This window comes from Hirsutella rhossiliensis (genome assembly GCF_020360975.1).
Source record: "Hirsutella rhossiliensis strain HR02 chromosome Unknown scaffold00001, whole genome shotgun sequence".
Lineage (NCBI taxonomy): Eukaryota > Fungi > Ascomycota > Sordariomycetes > Hypocreales > Ophiocordycipitaceae > Hirsutella > Hirsutella rhossiliensis.
The window spans coordinates 11,941,124-11,963,945 of record NW_025408667.1 but is presented as its reverse complement, the minus strand read 5'-3'; the positions used below and the strand labels follow the sequence as shown (position 1 = coordinate 11,963,945).

Here is a 22,822-nt window from a genome sequence, read left to right as displayed (position 1 = left end):
TCTTTTACTGAACAGCTCGACGAGTGCCTCGATGATTCGCGACTTGCCGGTACCGCCCTCGCCACCGACGAACTGGCGCAGCTGGCAGGCATCGCCCCGTCGGTCTGCTGCATCAAATCGAGCTGGCGGCATATTATCAGAAAAGCGATGGACTGCCTCTTGTTCAGCGTCAGCCGTGTTGCCAACACCTTGCCCGCCGCGAGGAAGGAGGTTGATGGGCCAAACTGAACGTCCATTCCCGCCCCTGCGTCGATAGCGGTCTCGTCGGAGTCGGCCATCGTCATTTCGACCTCGTCCTCCCCGAAACCGGTCATCACCCTTCGCCCTTCCACTTGTGCTCGGAGATGAAAATGCGCATCGTCGACCGCTGCTGGACCCGGAACGCCAGGCTCGCCTCCATGTTCAGGTTCCACCGATTCCTATTGAGCGGCGTCACCACGGTGATGCCCGTCTCCCAAGGGATCCGCCTTCCTCCCGGTAGCACCTTGAGTTGAGGAGGTTTAGATCCGTCCGATCCTGCACGCCTAGACGGATCCGCTTCAGCAGCCTCTGCAGCTCCGGGTCGCCGGCGGCGCGCATCTGCTCGTCCAGCATGACGACCGTCGTGAACCTCTTCCACAGTGCGTGCGCTTTGTCGTGCTGGTGACGCTGCTCGGCCTTGAACGAGTTGTCTACGTCCCACGAGATGGCCGCGCTAGGCAGGACGATCGACCTCTCTTGGACCGGCCGGAACTGCTGAAAATCTCCGCAGAAGAGGACGATGGGGATCCCCCCGAAATCTTGCCGCGATCCGCGAAGCCGGCGAAGCCGCTCGTTCACGGCGTGCAGCGTCCGCGCCCCGAGCATGCTCACCTCGTCGATGACGAGCATATCCTTCTCCTGCCAATCCATTCGAGACTGGCCGTGGATGAACCGCTCCGCCTGTTTCGGCAGCCGCACCCGTCAAGGTCTTTGACCATGTTCGCGCCCCCCGCCCCTTGGTCTTTAGTGAACCCGCAGGCGGAGTGGATCGTGATGCCGTTGATCCGCGCCGCCGCAGTCCCCGACGTCGCCGTGATCAGCAGACGATTCGAAAGGCTCTTTTACTGAACAGCTCGACGAGTGCCTCGATGATTCGCGACTTGCCGGTACCGCCCTCGCCACCGACGAACTGGCGCAGCTGGCAGGCATCGCCCCGTCGGTCTGCTGCATCAAATCGAGCTGGCGGCATATTATCAGAAAAGCGATGGACTGCCTCTTGTTCAGCGTCAGCCGTGTTGCCAACACCTTGCCCGCCGCGAGGAAGGAGGTTGATGGGCCAAACTGAACGTCCATTCCCGCCCCTGCGTCGATAGCGGTCTCGTCGGAGTCGGCCATCGTCATTTCGACCTCGTCCTCCCGAAACCGGTCATCACCCTTCGCAACGCTGCGCGGCGATGGCTTTCCCAGGCGGCGAGCGTGCTTTGTATCCCTTGGATCATCCTCTCCTCTCCTTCGAGGCACTTACCTGCTGCGACTTGATAGCCTTGACCTGATCCTGCGGCGGTAGTGCGGCCCCGGAAAATACCCGCCCCGGCATGCTTAACCGCCTCTCCTCGTTCGATCAGCGCCGTGGCCTCGAGCTCGGCCGTCGAGCGCAGCGCCGATTGCTGAAACCGACAGAGCTGCTGTATCATTGCCATGAGCTCCGGCGACTTGGCCGTCACCTGATTCGCTCCCACTGCACCTCGGACGACGTCGATGAGCCGCGTTGCGTCTCCGATGCTGTTGGGCTGATATGTCGCTGCAGACTCCGCGCCCGCCTCGCCTGCTCCACCCTCCTCGACGTGTGCGACCGTCGGGTCGCCATCGCCGGACGAGGCTGCCCATTGCTTGGCGTCGCGTTTTGCGTCTTCGGCGGATCGTCGAAGCAGCTGCACGTTGTCGACGAGACATGATATTCTCGGGGCCATAGCGTCTCGAGCCCGCGCCCAGATGCTGTTGATCTCACCTGTTCCTTCGCCCAGGAAGGACTCCACGGCACGAACAGCGCAAGATGCTGCACGGCTGCCCTTCAGGGGTGGGTTAGCCTCTCCGATAATGCCCGCTGACAGAGCAGTTGCCATACACACCTCCGGTAGCACGACTCGTCATCGTAGGTGAAGTCCTTGCTCAGGTAGCCGTCGAGGCAGACGGTAGCGTGCTTGCCCGGCCGCCTGAGCACCTGAACCCAGCGTCGTCCCGGCGCCCATCCATCCTCGAAAGACATCTCCCCCCAAGCCGCCCAGCTCTCGTCGTTGCCGATGCGTTTCAGTCTGACGATCGATATGTAGTCATACAGGCATAGGCCTTTCAGCAGCTCTCCCGGTGCTGGTACGCCTCGACGTGGGAGATTCTCAGGCCTTCTTCTTCGACGACGACCGACTCATCCAAGGTGTCATCCATAGCCGCAGCGCCACTGGCTTCTCGGAGATGCCGCCATCGCCGAAAGACTTCCCAGTACAGCAGAGAACAGTTCAGGTACGCCCACGCGCTGCTGTCGGTGAACTCGGCCGGATATCCGAGAAGGTGAGCGACGACCTCGACCTGTGATAGCGGACGCTCCGTGAACACGCGGTTCGCCACTCTCATCAGGAACTGTCGCGTCCTGTTCCCTTGACAGGGTCATCGGTGGCAGCGTCTCCGCCACCGTCCCGCCCTCCGTTGGCCGTGCCATCACCTGTTGAGGCGGCCAGGAGCTCGGCCGCGGCCGCCACACGCTTCCACACCGGGTCCTCCACCTTGGTCGCGTAGTTCGTGACATAATAGATGAGGGCCATTGTCTTGCGCTGCGTCGCAATGAAGGAAATATCATGGTTGTGCCGGGCCCGACAGCAATAGCCTCGTTCCATCAATTGACCATGCTGTGTGTCCTCCGGATCTGCAGCACCCCGTCTGCCGTGAGGGCGGTCTTGTCGACTAACCTCCATGGCGCCTTGAACCGGCAGAGGTCCCTTTCCGCCCTCCTTTGCCCAAGGAATACTTCACACAGGTCGGGCTATGCGTGTGCACCTGCGTCGCGCCGGCACAGAAGTTGGCCTCCTCGATAAACGCGGCCGAGAACTGCGCGGCGTTGTCCAGCAGGGAACCAATACCGCCCGTCACAGATCGCTCCGCTTGCACGGCGCAAAAACTTTCCTGGTCCAGATCCTGCCTTGCACGTCAACCCGGCCCCACTTGGCCATCAGAAGAGTACTTCAGGCTCCCGGTGGCACATCTTAGGTAGGCATTCTTACCTCTGAGAAGACGCTATCGATGTATCGGACGATTCGCTCGCGATACGCCGCCTGATCCTCCCCGTGGATGTCGGCAAGCATCGAGCTGAGATGCGCGTTCCCGTGCAGCCAGAGCAAGCCGTGAACATGAAGCGCCCTCGTTCGTTCGTCTCCACGGCGCCATAGTACTTGCCGATGCGCCCGAATACCGACTCTTCACCGACCTTCACGTAATGATCGAAGAACAGCTTCATCTCGCGGTGGAAGAACACGGCCGAGCTCATGGGATCCGATATCGCCAGCCGTGCCCGCTTATACGCATCCCCAAGGCCTTCTAAGAACTCCTCGGCCGCGTCGGGATCGCGTGTGCGGTATGCCGCCAGTCGCAGCTTCACCGGGTTCGTAATGTCGTTCGGGTTGATGGTGAACCAGATGGCCGGCACGCCATATCCGACGATGAGCGACTGGATTTTCCGCCGCATATTGAGACGGACCTCTCGACATGGGCTGCCGGTGGCCGTAAAGCGAGAGGCTCCTGAGAAGCTCCTTCACGTCACCATCGGTCGTCTTACCCGAGCTCTCCAACTCGACCCTCGCCGCCGCTAGCCTTTCTGTGGTCATCGAACGCACGATGCGCTCTACCTTGCGGAAGTTCTTCCTCCCACACTCAACATGCTGACCCGGCGGTTCCTCGACCGCACCCCATGTTGAAGACGAGAAATGCGAAGATGTGGTGCAGTGCAAATCGACCACCATGGCGCCGGAGCACGATCTCGGCCCACGCCTGAAGGTTCAAGCTTCGAGACGATACGGGTCTCCGCGGCCGCCTCTGCCTCGACAGCCCTGCCTCGCAAGTTGGCCGTGACCTTCCCGCGTCGACCATGGTCTCTTCAACCAGCCTTGGTCCCCAACGCCAAATGGGAACAGGGTCGGGAACGTCCTGGCAAAGAAGGACGCCTCAAAGGAATCGGTAAACTCACCCCCCCGCGAAACCCGGATGTATGGCTCACAACCACCGTCGCCACGCCCCCGAACCCCCCCGGCTAGGGACCCGACCCACGCTCTCGGGCCCGCACGGCCGTCGTCGGCACCTTCACCAACAGCGTCACAGGCAAACTGCAGCTTCTCCACGTCCGCGACGTCTGGCGGTCCGTCGAGCGCGAACATGCCAGAAGACGTCACCTCGTTGATCGCTGGAACGTTCTGGTCGGGGCAGGCGTCACTTCCATCGCGAACCGCGCCTTCTCCGTTGGGCCCGTGACCTTCACCCTGGCCGCCGGCTTCTTGTCCTTGGTTGAGCAGGGCGAAGAGCTCCTCGATCTCCACCGGCCCTCCTCGTCCACGGCGCGTTCCGTGGGCGGCACAACGTGCGCCGTCCGCGCTTTCTCCCACCCAGACGGCTCGTTCCGCTCCATACGATCGCACACCGACGACGGTACCCCGTGTATCGAGTCTCCCCAGCTCTCCATCTCCGCCGCGTCGATCTCGATCTCGGCGTAGTGGGGGTTGTTCCGCTTCAGCCAGACAAGGGCCCTCTCGACCACCCGCCGCCTCACCGACAAGAGACTCGACAGGTCGCTCGGTGCCGGCTTCTCCGCGCCCTGCCACGAGATGTGGATCTCGTCCAGTGCTTGCAAAGGGGTGCGGGAGCACTTTGGTGGCCAGCTCCTGCACATTGTTCGGAAACACCGTGATGTGGCCCTGACATGCCTCGGATACTTCACGCTCTGCCTCTGCCCGCCCGGAATGCTATATCTCGTGACAAACCCGTAACATGAGTTCAGCGAGATGAGCTTCTCTTCGACCGGCGTCAGTCCCTTGAGCTCATCGGGGAACATGTGCTCGCAGCCAAGGCGACTGTGAAGGTGGATCGCCGGCGACAGGCTCCTGCGCGCCAGGCATCGGCCACACTCGGCGCACACCGACACGGACTCGCCCTCAGGAAAGCAACTCCGGCATGAAAATGGTGAGCGGCCGCCCTTTGATACGCAACTTGACAGCCAATGATCCCATGTAATCTCCCTCAACTCTCCTCTCGTACACTTGCGGTAGCACACCATGCAGGTCCGTATCGGCAACGTGCTCGCATCGTGGAACGCCTGATAGAAGTCTCGCACCGTCGACACCTTCCTCTCGAGCGGTATTGGCGTGCACCACGTCTGATCGTTAGACAATCTCTCCTTCAAGGCAAAGTCTTCCTCCAAAAAGCGCAGCACACTCGCCAGGTCTTCGGCCTGCAGCTCCGTCTCCTATGCCTTCCGATTCCACTTCGGACCTGTTTTATCGGGCGCCCATCCCGGCTAGGAAGACGGGCTCTCTTCTCCCGCCTCCGGGACTGCCTCTGTCCGCGCAGCGAGCCGTCCGCTGCCTCTGCTGCGCCATCGTCCACACCCACCTGTGCCCTTGGCCGCCGAACCGGTCCCCGACGGAGCTTGGGCAAACCCCATGCAATCGATGCTGCAAATTGCGCCGTTCGTCTTAGGTCTTGGAAAGTCGTATCCTTGGGCTGGATAGGTCGGAGCGTCGGTCCCTTTTCGAACGAACACCCGGGACACCGCCGGTCGCCGCCTTATCTCCCTGCCCGTCACCTTCAGGACCCTCTCCTGGGGCAAAACGGCCGATGAAGGGGCGGACTGTTAGAGCCCACTGCCCCCTGGTCTCCACGTTCTGTAGGCAACACGAACCTCGGAAGCGGACTCGGTGACTGACGTTGCGCGGAATTTCCGCTGCTGACCAAATTACGGGACTTCCGTGCTCTGCTTGACCGCAAACCGCCTCGCGGCGGTCTTCTCGGCAGTGACTTTGCGATCGCCTCTGCATGCTTTCTCCATGCGGTTTCTTCGACCGCAGACTGCTTAGGCTGAATCAGCCGGAACGTTAATGCTTCATTCGCCACTGATCTGTATCTCCCGAACCGCCCCAACCTTGTCTCCCGTGCTCCGTGCCCTTCTCGGAGTTGCCCTGTATCATCTCCGCACCCCGAAACAGGCACTCCCCGTTCCTACCCTCTTCTCCATCCTCGACTGACAACGAACAGGCTCCACGGTGAGCGGCCGCCTCGCCTAGCTTCCTGCAGGACTGTCCGCCATGCTACTGCCTCCTCGACGTCGACTAGCGTGGATTGGCAACAGGCTAGAAAGTTTTGGCTCCGGAGCACTTCCACTTGGATAATCTCGCTTCTTGGCGTACACTATTTCTTTCCGAGTGGGAAGCTTCCTAACGATCACTACTCTCATGGCCGTGGCGTTTCTTCCCTTATAATGCTTGCCTATGGTACCGAAGCGATGCAATACTACTACCCCTTTGTAATCCCCATTTACCCCCTATGTGCGTCCACCGTCCCGGCCTCGGCTGGTCTCCACGTGCGACCTGCTACCCCAGCTTTGCCAAAGGCGGCCCTTCCATCGCCGTGCTCTCTTTGCGCACTCCAGCGAATCCTGGCTACTGCCGACCTCCGGCACATGGGGTGGCCGCCTCCGGCCCTTCCAACGCCGTCCCACCCACCTTGCGCATCAGTTGCTCCATCAATATCTGCCACTCCACCTCGTCGAGCAACAGCCAAAAGGCTGCCGGCGATAACATGTCCACGGTGTCCCTCGTGCAACCGGACTACCCGGCTAGGTTTGCTCCCTCGCCACCACCAACGTCGCATCAACGGCCTTCATGCTAAAGCGACAGCCAGGATCCCCCTGCCTGTGTCCTCTTGTAGTCGCTAGCCACCGGAGTCTCGACTTGCAAACCCTCTTGGAGAGTTCTCGTGACCAACTCGCATCCTCCTCCTCAGGTCGTCCCCTATATCCGACTTCACCGTGTCCCAATAGTGGACTCGACACGGTCGGCACCCGCCTCGCTCAGCCGCACGCAATGCCCATCCAACTACCGACGACCGTCAAAGGGACCCCTGCAATACTACCATAACCTCTTTCTTTCCTTCACTCTCATTCGTTATTGTCGCCTTTGCTATCTACTCCATGCAACGATGACACCGAAGGGTACTGCTGGACTTTCTTTCTCCGCAGACTTACCCACACTAACCTTACTGTTCGCCGACCTCCAACTTCTCGCGACATAGCCATCACCCCTACTCAACTTCCAACCCCCGGCTTCCTACTTCACTCACGACCATAGAACCAGATGGTCGAGACTGTTCAAGAACCTCGCCAGCTCATTCCCGCATACCCCGCTTCTGATCTATCACCTAGGTAGCATTCTCTGACTCTTAAGTCTCCCGACCCTAGCCGCGAGCCCTCTTTCGAGCAGCAAGAAAACCTGCTTTATAGGATGCCCACCTCCACTCTGCGTAACCCCTCATTTACACTTCCACGGTGACTACATCTGCCATGTTCTCACGATGTCGGCCTCCCAGCTCAACGTCGATACCTCGTCCTCCCGCGGCAACCTCTTGACAGCCAGAAAAATGCTGGCGCCGACATGTCCATGATGGCCTTTGTCCAGCCCGGCTGCCCGGCTAGGTTCGCCTACCAGAATGAGCATCGTGTCAAAGGGCTCAACGCAGAAACCCTAGCGAGGGTCTTCCTTCCCACGCCCTCATGGCTGTCGACTCCCGGAGTATGCAGCAATCCGGTCAGATACTGGCAATCCATCGACCTGCATCTTCTTCAGCCTTAATATTTCCATATACAACCAACAGATAATCTCCTCGGAATGGACCGAGCAATGGTTCTTCATGGTCGGCCGTGTTCATCCCTTTGCCCTGACGTGGGAAATCGAGCGACGTGATGGCTTGGAGTCGGACGATGATAACATCACAGAATACACCGTCCCCGCGCTTATAGTCCGCGATCACAGCTACCAACCGTGAGTCTATGCTCCAAATCTCTCTGTCGCCACTGCCCTCCCTGACGATATCCATAGAATTGTCACTCGCACCCTCAGCTCGGTGGATACTTTCCCAACGATACAACCCATTGTCTCCTTCACGGGACCTGTCATCGGCTCCGGCCGCGACCTCCTGCATGGAAACTCGGCTGCGGCCCTTGACGACACCCAGCTGAGCTGCTGCGGCTTTGTCCAGCTCTCCACCTTTATTTGTCCTGGGATTCCCGGCAAAACCCCCTTCAAGGGCTTTCACCCCTTCCAAGTTTTCGTCATCTTCCCCATTCACGCTAATCCTTGGACCTCCCTATGCAAGAAGATGACCGAGAGGCGCGACAGCCAGTTCCAGTCGAACGCTCTCTTCACCTGTACGGGCAAAATCGCCGGCTTACTGGATCACCAGATCATGAAACATGCCCCGGCTTTCGACCAAGACTATATCTTCATCGTCGTCCCCGACACGTGGACTTTCCACGACAAGGCCATGTCCGACCAGGCTTCTGCAACACAACTACTGCCGACGACACCCAAGAGCGCGGTCGGCAATCCCTCGGACTATAGCGTTGCGTTGGCCAGGTTTACCTCTACGAAGAAACCAAGGCCGCCCCAAACCCCCGCCTCCCCACGCCGCATGCTTCTGGCCCAGTCGATCCCCTTATGCTGGCATCAAGTCGGTCATTGCCCGATCCCTACCAAACCCCAACCAAGAGACCGCGACTTTCTCCCGAAACTTCCACCATAATCACCGACTGTGACGGTCAAGACTCCCAAATCCGATACCTCCTCCTTTCTGTCCCCGGAAGACCCGCAGAGTCAGAGACGGACACCGAACAGGTCAATCACCAAGACACATCCGCCTCTGGCTCTATCAGACCTCCCGCGTCGATATCTTCCCGACCACTGCGCGCCCGACGTCCGCCCAAGAATATTCTCTGAACTTTAAAGCATCAAACGAAACAATACAACATGACAACATGTCTCATCATCCTCAAAATCAACTGCCAAAGGCTCGAATAGCACATTCTCTTCTCTTCTTGTTCTCCTTTTCATGAAGACGATCAAGTCAAAACTTCCCCAATATACTCCTTATTCTGTTTATACCTACGACTTATACCGGTAGCACATGTAAATTTTCCGAGCCTTCCACTCGCCCAGACATGCATTACCCACTCACATCTCTCTTCAACCCTGCCGTCTCTCCACGCCCTTTGAGTTTGCGCCTTTTTAAACCAAATTTTCCTCCAGCGGCCTAGCCTGCCTTCCCGACGCTCTGTCTCGGTTTCACTCACGATAATGCTCTACGTCTCTCGCCGTGTCTCGTATCTCGACCTCACTCTTCTTCCTGTCTCCTATCTACTGTCGCCAACTCTCTCTCTCTTCTGTAGCCAACTCTTCTCCGGTTCTCTTGTCGCCAAATTTCGTTCCGAAAGGCTTCTTTGCGCGAGCCGCGGCTGGCGAGCCTTCCTCTCGTATATGAGGATTTGGTGCAGACAGGGGTCATAAGTTTCTTGGGCTCTGATTGGTCCCAAATTTGTATGTACGGTCGCAAAACGATCAGCAACTGGATGACGGCTCCTAAAAGTGGGTCCCGGTTTGTTTACTTGGAATGTCGCGTGACTTGGAATGTCGCGTGACATGGAAACTTCACTGACCCAACTCGTCTTGATATCTTGCTTCAAGCCTTCGGCTGAATAATGAGTTCTAGGTCTACTCAAGGGCTCCAAGTTGACTTGGCTTCGATCGTCTGTGCCCGCTGTGGCGAGAAGAAACCGGCAGGTGACTTCGTGAGCAAACGGAAAACTGGCGGGAACACCAAGAACTGCCTGGACTGTCGGAGTCGGTGCAGTTCTCATGTCAGCTCTGTCTTCCCGCTCCGTATGACATTCAATACTAACGAAGTGAAGTGTTCAAGATCCCGAGGGCGATTCTGACGTTGAGGACCTCGCCGCCCGTCCTTCCTCGCCTGGGAGAGCTAGCGTGAAAGAGTCGAGGCAGATGCTGACCTGTCGCCTCCCAGCGAGAGATCGGGAACCCAGCCTAGTTCGCCGGAGAAGCTACGACGACTTCATGCAGCTATGACGTTATTCAAAAAGTCAATTAGCCAGCCGCACATAGAGCTGGGAACGCCAATTCCACCAACCCAACAAAGCTCGCGGTTCTTCCGGGCGCTGGCCCCGTCACCTGCTGAGCAGCCAGCGACCGATCCAGTCGCCTCCCATTTTGATCCATCGACTGCCCGAGGCAACGCAACCAGAATGAATTATTCTTACCTGGCTGCTAGATTTCACAAAGGCGGGAAGGTATCGCAAGATGATCTCTCTACCGCAGGGGCTAGGTTAAGCTGGCCGCTATCCAGCGCGACCATCGATCACGACGTCGTGCAGGGAGACTGTGTCCTGACTCCTTCCATATCTCAACTCGGCGTCTCGGAAGGTTCGGGTGTCCTGGATAAGATGTCCCTTGTGTTTTCGTTGCAGCAGTGTGTTCGGGCTAACAGGAAAGTAGATGCGAGTCGAGATCGGCCGCAGCCGAATGGGGATCAGGTAGCCAAGGAAGGGGCAATAGAGACCAGTTTTCCGAACCCGATATGGACGCCGAGGACTATTTCAACCTGCTGCTTTCCCCCGCTCGACCGCGTCGCTACCGTGAACAATTAGGGGCTGATTGTAACTCCGATGCCGAGAACGAAGACGAGAACAGCGATAACGATTCAGTGTATGAAAGCCCTGTTCGTAGTCGCTTGCAGCAGCCGTCTGCGCGGCCAAGACGCGGCCGCCGTGGTCCTGCCCTGGCACAGGAGGGCGGCCGAGACAACCGGGAAGGCGAATCCAGAGACAACCTCGACGGCAATATCGACTGTCGCGGCCGCCACGGCGTATTCGAAGTCCAGTGATAATTCCACCGGAAGAAATGGCGGTCTTCCGTGCACAAGATCCGGCGTGGACTGGCGACCTGGATGCTTGGGCCTTGACGGACTGCGATAGGGCCACCCTCCGTGAGTTCTGGACCAAGCTCAACAATGACCAGATGGAATACTGCAGCCGATGCCGCGAGTGTTGGTTTCAGATGGAAATAGATTATGACGGCATTTGTTCGCGTTGCTATCGAAAGGATGAGAAACGTGGCCCCGACGAGCCTTACTTCTTCTCTGCGGAAAACCAGCTCGACTTTGGCCCCGTACCGACCCGATTGCCCGAGCTCACACCTACCGAAGAGGCATTGATTGCTCGTGTCCATGTCCACGTGAACATTATGCTTGTGCGGGGGCAGCAGTACAAGTATCGAGGGCACGTCGTTCACTTTCTCCGCGAGGTTGGCTTGGTGTACAACCAGCTCCCTCTCCTGCCGCGGGAGTTGAACACGGTGTTGCTGCGTCCTGCCAACACGTCGTCACACGCTAATCTCAGCCGGCAATTCACCCGCCAGTTCCGCGTGCGTCGCCAGGCGGTTATGATATGGCTAGACTACCTGCGCCATCATCATCCTGGCTATCGATCCATCGCGATCGACGACGAGCGACTGAGCCAACTGCCCGAGGACGGCAATGTGGTGGACGCCATCCCCCAAAGTCAGGTGGAGGCTGCCGATGTGGGACCGGAGGAAGATCAGGAGGCAGAGCCTGACCTAGAGGATGCGGCTGCGGTGCCTGACCTGTTGGCCAAGGACACGGAGCTGGATGCTCTGCGGTCTATTCTCGCGGGTGAATCCGAAGCGGATGCGGGCAACCCCTTGCCACAGGCTCTCCAGGGCAGGCGAGGCACGAGCTCCAGCTTCCCAACATACGGCACACGCCGATCAATGAGTTCAATCACTCTCATGCCCTGCTCTCCTTGGCATTCCCTGCCTGTTTCCAGACGGCAGAGCCGACTTTGTGGAGCCTCGCTTGCGGTCCATTGAGTACAAGGATTACATCGAGCACGCGATGCGGTGGCACGACGGCCGTTTTGCGCGCCATCCAACCTTCCGCTTTGTCGCATTCAACACCCTGATGCGGTCCCAAGCACGTGCGAGGTCCAAATTCTTCGTGAAGCAACACGATGGCACCCGTGAGCCGCTCACGCGAGAGCAGCTTATTCAGGCGCTCGAACACGCTGAGGATCCACGGGCGCAGGCGCTGATCAACTCGATCACAAGGCATGCGGTGTCGATTCGCGGTACGCGACCCTTTTGGAATAGAAAGAGGCAGGACCTCGAGGCGTATGCCTACAGCTTGGGTTGTCCTGGCGCATTCATCACATTTAGCCCGGCTGATTTACACTGGCGGAGCCTCTACCAACACATGCCCCGATATGAAGAATGGCTGGGCGCGTCCGAGCCGGAAAGGATGGCATTGTCGCGGTACTTGTTGCGGCAGAACCCTCACATTGCTGCTTTCCACTTTCACCGCCGATACTGTCTCTTTCGGGATATCGTGTTGAGAACGAAGTTTAACGTGACGGATTACTGGGGCCGGTATGAATGGCAAGGGCGTGGAGTCCACACAACCACGATCTGTACTGGATGGAGAATGGCCCGGTAGCCGACATGAGGATGAAACCGCTCGCGACCTTTTTGCACGCACGTGGGATTCCACATCACTGCCATTAACCCGGAGCCGAACAGGACAATGCCCCAGGGTGAAGGGAATCCCCTGAGTGTGGATCCGCTGGGCGTAGAGATGACATTCCTGCGGCTCTCGCAAATCGTCAACCGCTGCCAGCGCCACAGATGCAATACCGCGTACTGCTTGCGGGTCCGAAAGAGAAGTGGGGACCTGGCGAACGATATGCAAGGGCTGCAGCCGATATCGAGGCGGCCAATGTCGCCGATCCGGAGAGGAGTGTCGTTTCAACTTCCCCGTGCCTTGCGGAGCTAGCCGCAGTCATCAGGAAAGAAGGTAAGTCATATTACATCTTCGAGGCAGCCCGCAACGACAGCCTCATGAACCACTTCAATCCTGCCATCATTCTGGGCTGGCTGGCCAATATCGACATATCGCCCTGCACCAGCTTACAGGCAGTCATTACGTATGCTGCCAAGTATTGCAGCAAATCGGAGAAGAAGACGGAGCCTTACTGCAAGCTCGCAGATCAGGTTTTGCCGCATACAGCACACCACCAGCCCCTGTTGTCCTTCTCCTCTCGCCTTATGAATAAGTTGATTGCCGAGAGAGATTATTCAGCGCAGGAAATTTCCCACTGCTCAACATCCCTCTGCAGGAAGGCACTCGGATGGTTGTGTACGTCGACTGCCGTCCGTTGGAGCAGCATGTGCGGTCGTTCCGCGTCGACGAGGATGTCAGTGAGGCTGTCGGCAGCTACCGGAAATATCTGCAGAGAAATGACCAACATGAGAGTATAACCTATCTCGAGTACCTGCAGTCCTACAATCTCAAGACGTGGGAGACTCGGTGCGAACGCGAAGAAGAGGGTCCTGTCCTACTTCCCTCGGTACAGGTCAGCGGAGGCATCACCCCAGTTTCATGACTTCTGCCGTGTCAAGTTGATGATGGCCCATCCGCATCGCTCTCCGGAGGAGCTGCTTGCTGTGGACGGGCAGCCGTTTGAGTCCTTTGCGGCGGCGTACCAGTGCTGCCGGCAGCGACACCATTTCCATGAGGACGACCATTACGGCGAGGTGGGAGCAAATGAGCTGCAGGCAGAGGACGATGAGTTTCAGCGGGAGGAGCACGAAGAGCCTGTCGTGGAGGAAGATTGGCATGAACTCGCCCGTATGCTGCCAGACCATCCGCTGGAGGAGGAGGATATCGACGTGCTGGGCCGGCGAGATGTCGACGTGAATTATGACTGGACTCCCACGTTGGACGGTATACCGATGACGGCATTCTCCAGGGCGACTTCTGGAAGCAACGCAAAGCCGAAAATCCCCTTCACCTTGATGTGGATCATCAGCCGCTGGAGGCTCGCGATTCCCTGAATCCGGAGCAGCGCCTAGTGTACGATACGGTGATGGGCCACTTTCTGACCCAGGCCTGTTCCCAGTTGTTACTCCATGTGGACGGCGGCGGTGGCACGGGCAAATCATACCTCATCAATCTGCTTTCGGCGCACCTCCAAGCCGCCTCGGGCGGAAGAGTGCGGAAATCAGATATCGGGCACTACCTTGCACTCCCTGCTGCACCTCCCCATCAACAAGGACTTCAAGCCCCTGTCAGCGATCGACAAAGCTCAGCTCCAGAAGAAGCTAAAGGATGTCAAGTACCTGATCGTCGATGAGAAGAGCATGCTGGGTCTGCGACAGCTGTCATGGATTGATGACCGTCTCCGTGAGGCGTTCCCGAATAGAAATGAGGAGTTCTTTGGTGGTCTTAATATCCTCCTGGTTGGCGACTTCTTTCAGCTTCCCCCTGTACTGCAGAAGCCTCTTTATTACGACAAGGAGGTGCAGGGGGTAGAGATCAAGGGCAGGAACGCATATCGGCGCTTCGACAAGACGGTTTTCTTGAAGGTTGCCCAGCGTCAGCGCGGCGACGATCAGGCAGCGTTTCGCTCAGCTCTTGAGGAATTGCGGCTGCTCCAACTCTCTATGGAGTCCTGGAAGCTCCTCTCCAGCCGTGTTCAGGCGAAGCTGGACGATCAGGAGGTTGCCAAGTTCGTCAATTCCCTACGAGTATACGCCACGAAAGACAGGGTGAACGAATATAACCACTACCACCTCGACCGCCTAGGCCGGCCTGTCATCCAGGTCATGGCTAAGAACGTTGGCCCGGTGCTGCTGCTGCTCCTGACGACAAGGCAGGCAACCTTGCGAAGCAGATTCCCGTATGCATTGGCGCCCGTCTGATGCTGACGTCCAACCTTTGGCAGCCGGTTGGCCTCTGCAACGGTGCACGTGGTACAGTATACGATATCGCGTGGGCGCCTGGAGCTGACCCCATGCGAGACCCTCCCTGCGTGATCATGATGGAGTTTGACAAGTACCGGTACACGGGGCCGGTATTCCTGACCACCACAGATGGCAGGAAGATTGTCCCGATTCTGCCAGTAGACAGGGACTTCCTCGTCGGAGCCACACTCTGCACTCGTACGCAGTTTCCCCTGATCGTGTGCTACGCCATTACAGTTCACAAGTCGCAGAGCATCACCGAAGACATGATCGTGACGGATCTGTCGTGCCGTGACTTTCAGACCGGTTTGAGCTACGTGGCCGTCTCGCGTGTGAAAACGCTGCAGGGTCTGATGCTGGATGCCCCGTTTGACCGCAATCACCTGACTTATGCGTCGCCGCCGGAAGGAATTAAGATGAAAATGAAGGATCAACAACTTCGCAAACGACAGGTTCTTACCCAGAATCCGTATAAGATAGGCGACGGGTCTACGTAACTCCACTTGATGCTACCGGCGACAAGATCGACATTTTCCAAGGCACAGATGTATGTATGATTGTAGATACTGTACTGATTGTTCAGTGACTGACTGCTTGACTGGTAGCCAGACTCGCAGCCTTCGGCTGATTGTACGCCTTGCACCACAGCCCTAAAGACTAAAGTGCAAGGCGTGGCGCAGTATTTTATCAGACGCCTAATGCTCCATTATGATTTGGATGACAGTTTTATCCTTTTGAAGTCAAGTTCTTGCATCATTGCACCCTGCGCTTTCCCATCTAAATACTCAGGTCTACTCAGGTCAACAATCTCGGCTTTAAGCTTCAGCATCCGACATCTGATAAATTAGTTTGTTCGTACCCGGACTTCAGGCTGATGCAATCCGCCGAGGGCGCTGAGGAGCGGAAGCAGCGCAAGAAACTGCAAAACCGTCTTAACCAACGAGCACGGAGTAAGTGCGCGAGCTCTGAGTCCCCAGCAATGTATTGGCTGGTATTGAAATCGTCGATTCTAATCGTCGCAGGATCGCGGATAAGAGAACAAGAAACCCAAGCCAAAACAGACGACCCGCGCCCATATCAAGTAGACCGATGGCGCTACACCTATCAACACGCCGCCGATACCGATGGCGGTACGATATCTGCTCGATCCCACGAGCCGCATGACTCTACAGCAAAGTTTGCCCTAACTAACAGAAGCAAAGAGCCTGTCCCAACGAAAGCAGGGGAGCGGGACAACAAGGCCTGGCTCGACATCCTAGTGGCAGCTTGCCAGTTTAAGCCTTCCCCTACGCAGGATCATCTGTTACATCTGATTCACGTCAACGTACTGCGCGGCCTCTTTGATAACAAAGTTGTACTCCTGGGCCTTACTTCCTATCTCGCGAAATGTGACGGAACTGAGGGGCTGCAGGTCATTCCTGCTGAACAAGCTTTCCCTGGTCGTGCAGTCATCATGTCAACTGCGAGTGACCTTCCCAAGTCTCTTCGCCCGACGCGGTTACAGAATACCGTTATGCACGCGACATGTATCGATCTACTACCCTTTCCAAGTATTCGCGATAATCTGATCGAACAGGAGGGTCGCTTTAGCTGGGCAGAATTCGCTAACGACCTGGTTGGCCATCTTGTCGATCCTTCATGCTTTTCGGGACCCCAGTGCAAACAGAAGCCAAGCATTGCAGAAGAACCAGCGCCTTATTACGGGGACGAGGATGACCTCACTGCGAATCGGAATGGCATCATTGTGTGGGTGCCCCCATCGACCTGAAAGCTGGAAGTTACCTCTGGTTTCCTGCGAAAATGGGGTTGGTCTCTAAAAGGCTGCCAAGAAATAATTGAGTCGACAAATCGTTGGAAAATATCTCGAGGAGAAGAGCCGCTTGTGAGGTCTACGTGTAAGGCGCACACACAACTAAACAGAGAGTGAGGAACGGGGGTCAATCATTCAATTCATTGATCTCTGACGAGCTCCATCAGGTGCTATGCAACCCTACTTTTATAACCACGAGAGGCCTCCCAGCCCCGTGCTTTTCCCTGGAAAAGTCACTCCAGCCAGTGGTTGGAATCAACCAGCCATCTACCGTGGTCAAGCACTTTAGGCGCGTGACAGGTTGCCCCTTCCTCCTGAAGAGTTCGTCCCGAACCAGACTTGCAAATAGATAAATCAAATCAAATCCGGGGTCCAATTTGATTTGATTTGGATAGCAAAATCATGGATCTGATTTGATTTGATTTGATTTGAATCGATTTGGATCTCATTTGGATATCTGGATAGCCCCACTTTTTCCCACGACAAAATACATTGAGCCGCTCCTATACCTTAAGGTCCGCTTTGATAAGGTCCGCTTTGAGGCGGCCTCTCTGAGCTGCGGCCATCTGTCCGGCAAGGCTAAATATTCTCTCCGGCTCTGAAGACATCGCCGGAATGGAAAAGAGGTCGATTGCCATTCGCGACAGGCGTGGATATTGGCGTCTGCGGAGAAGCCAGTACTGGATGGGATTGTCCACAAGACAATCGCCCGGATCGGTACTGCCCACCCATTCTGCGTACTCGTCACGCATGGAGGACGGTGAGGGCGCAGGTTGGGCGCCAAGTTTCCTAATTGAGGTCATGAAGTCATCTAGGTCCGTTGTCTTCCTTGCAGCTGTGGGCTCCTCGGGTATCGTATCTTGCTCGACCGCGAGGTTCGGTACTCCTCCCATATGCGCCATTGCAGCAGTCAAGTGCAGAGCTGTCCCATTTTGGCCATCGGCTACAAATATCTCCCCGTAATATGGCAGATGCACCCAAAGATATATTTCACGATCAAACGTGTCAGGTAAAACACAAAAAGAAAGCTTGGTGACACGGCCTGGAAAAGCAACTGCCCGTAATTAGCGACCACTCTAGGCCAGGCAGGGCTGGCTCCCCAAAACTATTGGCCCAGGTCGCCATTGTGGGGCGTATCCAAATAATCAGATATCCAAATAAATTTGGGTGTTGCGATTTGATTTGATTTGATTCAGCGCAGGGGCAATTTGATTTGATTTGATTTGGATTAATTTGATTTAATTTGATTTGATTTGATTATGATTTATCTATTTGCAAGTCTGTCCCGAACTCTTAAGTTCTTGTCAAGACAGACTGGTCGTAGTCCGCCAGAAACGCTTTATCCACAAAGTCGCTTCTGGACACCCAAGAGTTCTCTTCATCTCCATGTCTTTTCCATTTCACAAGATACCTCCGACGACTTTTCGGCCCTTGATGATCGAGAATCTTTTCAACGTCATAGGTAGACTCGGGTATAAACGGATGATCCTCAGGCTCAATAGGCTCTTGATTTCGAGTCCGATAGAGCTCCAAGCTGCTGACAGGCAAGACATTGTGAATCTTGACTGTTGAAGGCAGGCGTAGGCGGTAGGCTAGTTTATGACCCCCAACGACTTGGTCAATCTGGTATGGCCCGACGTACTTGTCAGTCAGCTTTTTGGTCGGACGTCTCAACGGAAGGTTCTTGGTGGAAATAAGGACCCAATCACCCTCCTCGAAGGACATTTGCTGTCGAGTCTTGTTATAGTGTCGCGCTTGTCGCTCCTGGGCTCTCGTGATAAGGAGGGCCGTACGTTCGTGAAGTTCTCTGAGGCCTCGGACTCGGTCCATGGCGCGAATGCTGAAGGTTTCGAGTTGTCCCTTGACATGACCCTTAGACCGTGGCTGATAGCCCATCAAAACCTCGGCTGGAGCTCCTTTCACCGTGTCATGGTATGAGGTGTTATACGTAAACTCCGCCAATGGCAACTTGTCCATCCAATCTGACTGCTCTTTGTTGCAGAAAGTCCGTAAGTACTGTTCGATCGTCTGGTTGACCCGCTCGGTTTGACCATCAGTCTGAGGATGAAAAGACGTGCTGAGGCGTCGCTTGCAATGAAGCAATGGCAAAACGTGGCCCAGAAGTGCCCCGTAAATAGGCTCCTCGATCGCTGACAATGCCATCAGGCATTCCATAATGCTTGAAGATTTCCCTCAGGAACACATCTGCCAAGCCATCACTGGATATGCGCGACGACACCGGAATGTATCGTGCGTAGCGGGTCAGGCGGTCGACCACGACCAGGATACTGGGTAAATCTTCTTCTCACATCGGACCGGCGGGAGGTCCGTGATGAAGTCCATCGAAATCTCTTGCCACGGACGGCTTGGCGCCGGCAGTGGCGCTAGCAGCCCGTACGGCTTATGATGCCTCGGCTTTGCGAGCTGACATTCGCGGCAGGTAGAGACATAACGACGCACGTCTCGACGTAATCCGGGCCAGTAATACTGCACCTGAATCCGCTTGCAAGTCTTGGTTCCGCCTTGATGGCCGGCAACCTCATCGTCGTGAAACAGCACTAGGATCTCGTTCAGGGTGGTTTTCCATACATGGAAAGGCCTGCAATCGATAATCGGTATCGGCCCCACATTTATTGCAAGTATTGCAATACACCTTTCCATACTTGGTCCGTGCACGACGACAAAATGTCACTGAAGACACCTTCGACAAGATGGACAAATTCACACCATATGGTGAATTAAAAATACGAAGTAATTGATTGAGCTCAATGATAATGTCCAAAAGAGAGGGTAGGCAAATCTTACGTGTTTTGTTCCAAGACGAGGAGGGAAATCAGACGGGAATTTGCACGAATTCTCACGCCACGGTCACGCCACCGCCCTTCCCTCTTCAAGACATTGTTCTTCACCCAATGCTTCAACCAATTCTCCTTTTCAATTTGGTCCGCATCCAATTGTGCCCTTTCCCAGGAGATCGTACGACGAGCCCCTGAAAACACCCGTTCCGGCTCGTCGCTCATCGCTGGCATTGATAGGATGTCTATTGCCATTCGTGATAACTTCGGCCGTCGGTTCCTATGTCGCTCTTGAAGCCACCATGATAAAGCAGTTGTTGGCGCAATCTCATATGGATCACCTGAGATGTAATCTTCATACTCGTCTTGACTTGTAGGTCGAGCACAATTCTGCAGATTTCTTGAAATACGATCAAATGCATCAAGGCCATTGTCTTCTTCTTCGTCCAGTACATGATACGAAATTGTACCGTCGTTTGTATTTCGGTAAGAGTAGCAAAGGTCTTTGACCCGTTTGAAAGCAGTTTTATGCCACTTCTTCTAATTTGAGTGGATGTACGTCGTGCGATAGCTTGGATGAAGGACCAAAGAAGCGGCGTAATAGGGCGAATTCTCTTTATTGATAATTTCTTGGTCAAGGTAGCCTTTGAAGACACGGCCCAGATCCCACGCTTGCCCGTAGAGTTGATCAAATCCTTCGATGATGGACGGTTGAAGAGGAGATAAATTCTCTGCGACGTTGATGACATACTTTCTTGCCCTCAGGGTGTTTTCGAAAGCTGGCGGTGACAGAAGTACTGTAGGGATCATTCTGGGGACAATAAAGATAATATATGAGGCGGTTCCTGCCTTTGAACTCCGCTTCCCTAACCCTTTACTACCGGTACATTACTGCCAGATGAGCATGTTTTCATGATCCAAAAGCAGGTTTTCTCTTGTCTTGGGAGATATAGACGCGAATGAATCCGAAGCAATGGATTCAGAATCGAAGAAACATAACTAACACAGGCTCAGAATCCATTGTCGCCAGGTGATAATGGTATGCTGTGGGTTGGTGGTGAGGCTGATTTTGTGGATGTGCGGATTTGTAGCGGGGGTTCCAGGCCCACAGCCCCTGTAGGTAGCCCCCTGTAGGAACCCTTGTTAGTGGCGTGGTTCAGCCAATAGTATGGAAATACATGGATCCATATCCATACCTATTCCATGCCATTCATGGAAAGGGTATTTCCATATTTAGATATGGAAAACCACCCTGATCTCGTTTCTCAAGCCCACAGGCACGAAGATCTTCTCGCGGTAACACAACAGCCCCTCGTCATTGGTGCTCCAGACTTCTGACGAGAGCCCACCGGCGGTAGCGCTGTCAGGGACACTAACAAGCTGCTTCTGCTGGACAACAAAGGCGTCCCCTTGCTGTGCCGCCAGCAGGGCCTCTTGGAGTGACTCCTGTAACGCTGGTGCCGTTACAGCGGTGCCCTCCTCCTGAAATGTCGTCCTCGACGTCCTCAAGACTCGTGCAACACGCCTGAGACGGTCGAGCTTAGCTCTTCCATCAGCGACAGGGACAGCCAGGTGCGACCTGGTCTGATCGCGTAATTCGACAGCCTGTCTAGAGTGCACACGGTCCCTACCCGCAGACTCCCAGGAAACAGCCGATCAATCTTTTCGAGGGCGACGGGGACAGCCGGTCGCGAACCGGACTGCTCGCCAAATCCGACAGCCTGTCTTGAACACGCACGGTCCCCTTCCGCGGGTTCACAGGGAAACAGCCGGTCAACATGTACAGGGGCGACAGGGACAGCCGGTCGCGAACCGGACTGATCGCCAATACCAGCAGCCTGTCTTGAACACACACGGTCCCCTTCCGCAGGTTCACAGGGAAACAGCTGGGCAAACTTTTCAAGGAATGACGGAACGCACGGATCTCGCAGCCCGGCCGTTCTCATCACCCTCTCGTGGTCCGGCCGTCTTGATAATCCATCCGCAGGATTCTTCAAGCCCGGTCGGTAAAGGATCTCAAAGTCAAAGCTGCACAACTGGTCCAGTGCATTCATCTGTCGATTGGTCAGCTTAGTTTTGGACATAAAGTACTTATGGTTCAGGTGGTCCGTCAAAACGGTGATCTTCTGCTCCGTATAGGCAAGGTAGTGGCGCCAATAGCGGAAAGCTTCTGTGATAGCTAGCAGTTCGCAGTCCGGGATTGCGTATCTTGTCTCTGCGTCCTGAAGCTTCCGCGAAAGGAACGCTACGGGGTGCCATCGATCGGTGTGCAGTTGAGAGATTATTGCTCCGATAGCGAACTGAGACGCATCCGTTTCGATTCGTATTGCCTTGGAAGGATCGAAGTGTCTGAGAACAGGCCCACGTGTGAAGGCCGTCTTGAGATCTTCGAAAGCCCTCATTGCTTTTGGATCCAGCTTGAAGGGCTTCGATGCACCCTTGCGGAGACGATCGGTGAGCGGAGACACGATCTTGCTGTAGTTCTTGATAAAGCGGCGGTAGAACCCAGTAAACCCTAAGAAAACCTGTATGTCTTTTACAGAACGGGGTGCTGGCCATTCTGTGATAGCATGGACCCGTTCTTCTTCCATGTGGATTCCTTCTTCGTCGACCACGAACCCCAAGAAGGAGACTTTCTTCACCGAGAATTCGCATTTACTCAGATTGGCGTAAAGTCCGGCTTTTCGCAACCTTTGCAGGACGTCCTTGACATGACCTTCATGCTGTTCCGGGTCTTCACTGAAGATGAGGATGTCGTCCAAGTAGACAACACAGATGATGTCAACCAGGCCTTCCAGTGCATCGTTGATGTATTGCTGGAACGAGGCGGGAGCGTTGACCAGCCCAAATGGCATTACCTGGTATTCGTAATGGCCATAGTGGCACCTAAATGCTGTTTTCCACTCGTCCCCTTCGCGAATCCGGAGTCGGTGATATGCGTCTTTTAGGTCAAGCTTGGTGAAGACTTTAGCTCTACCCAGTCGGTCCAAGATCCCCGAGATCAATGGCAAAGCCGCTCGGTTCTTCTTGGTCACCTTATTCAACCCACGGTAGTCGACACATAACCGTAGTTTCCCTCCCATTTTAGGAACGAAGAGAATCGGAGAGCCTGCAGGACTGATTGATCGTCGGATCCATCCTTTCGCCTGGGCCGAAGCGATGTATTCGCGTAATACCGCGAGCTCATGTTCTGACAGATTATAGATGGGTCCTGGAGGGGGCATTTGCCCATCCTCGAGGTCGATTGGATGGGAACGCCCTGAAAGAGGGGGTAACCTAGCAGCCTCTTCCTCCGAGAAGACGTCTGCCCAATCACGGTATGCTAAAGGCACTTCTGGCGGGGC

The 22,822-nt window shown here is 55.7% G+C and overlaps 4 protein-coding genes across 4 annotated transcripts; 1 reads left to right on the top strand and 3 right to left on the bottom strand.

Annotated features, from left to right (window-relative positions):
• Positions 1-313: 313 nt before the first annotated feature.
• HRG_01566 (PIF1-like helicase domain-containing protein) lies at positions 314-3,694 on the bottom strand (the record flags this gene model as incomplete). Its single annotated transcript, XM_044860037.1, has 12 exons — positions 314-419; positions 485-921; positions 1,067-1,230; positions 1,487-1,892; positions 1,970-2,030; positions 2,091-2,182; positions 2,380-2,612; positions 2,678-2,786; positions 2,922-2,963; positions 3,010-3,147; positions 3,234-3,318; positions 3,426-3,694. The coding sequence occupies 12 exons, from the start codon at positions 3,692-3,694 to the stop codon at positions 314-316; spliced, it is 2,142 nt and encodes a 713-aa protein (XP_044726437.1).
• Positions 3,695-10,958: 7,264 nt separating this feature from the next.
• HRG_01565 (PIF1-like helicase domain-containing protein) lies at positions 10,959-16,641 on the top strand (the record flags this gene model as incomplete). The annotated part of the gene is made up of 20 exons (XM_044860036.1): positions 10,959-11,043; positions 11,125-11,748; positions 11,903-12,182; positions 12,225-12,386; positions 12,468-12,500; positions 12,651-12,886; positions 12,952-13,121; positions 13,247-13,324; positions 13,409-13,437; positions 13,484-13,948; positions 14,030-14,678; positions 14,855-14,882; positions 14,931-14,970; positions 15,040-15,342; positions 15,397-15,420; positions 15,479-15,503; positions 15,673-15,823; positions 15,896-16,003; positions 16,076-16,488; positions 16,531-16,641. 20 exons carry the CDS (start codon positions 10,959-10,961, stop codon positions 16,639-16,641), a joined length of 4,014 nt encoding a protein of 1,337 aa, XP_044726436.1.
• A 545-nt stretch (positions 16,642-17,186) lies between these two features.
• On the bottom strand, positions 17,187-17,585 carry HRG_01564 (transposase-like protein; the record flags this gene model as incomplete). Its single annotated transcript, XM_044860035.1, has 1 exon — positions 17,187-17,585. The coding sequence occupies one exon, from the start codon at positions 17,583-17,585 to the stop codon at positions 17,187-17,189; it is 399 nt and encodes a 132-aa protein (XP_044726435.1).
• A 3,126-nt stretch (positions 17,586-20,711) lies between these two features.
• On the bottom strand, positions 20,712-22,561 carry HRG_01563 (reverse transcriptase (RNA-dependent DNA polymerase) domain-containing protein; the record flags this gene model as incomplete). The annotated part of the gene is made up of 7 exons (XM_044860034.1): positions 20,712-21,003; positions 21,399-21,864; positions 21,916-21,961; positions 22,055-22,080; positions 22,138-22,294; positions 22,337-22,389; positions 22,456-22,561. The coding sequence occupies 7 exons, from the start codon at positions 22,559-22,561 to the stop codon at positions 20,712-20,714; spliced, it is 1,146 nt and encodes a 381-aa protein (XP_044726434.1).
• Between the last annotated feature and the right edge of the window lie 261 nt (positions 22,562-22,822).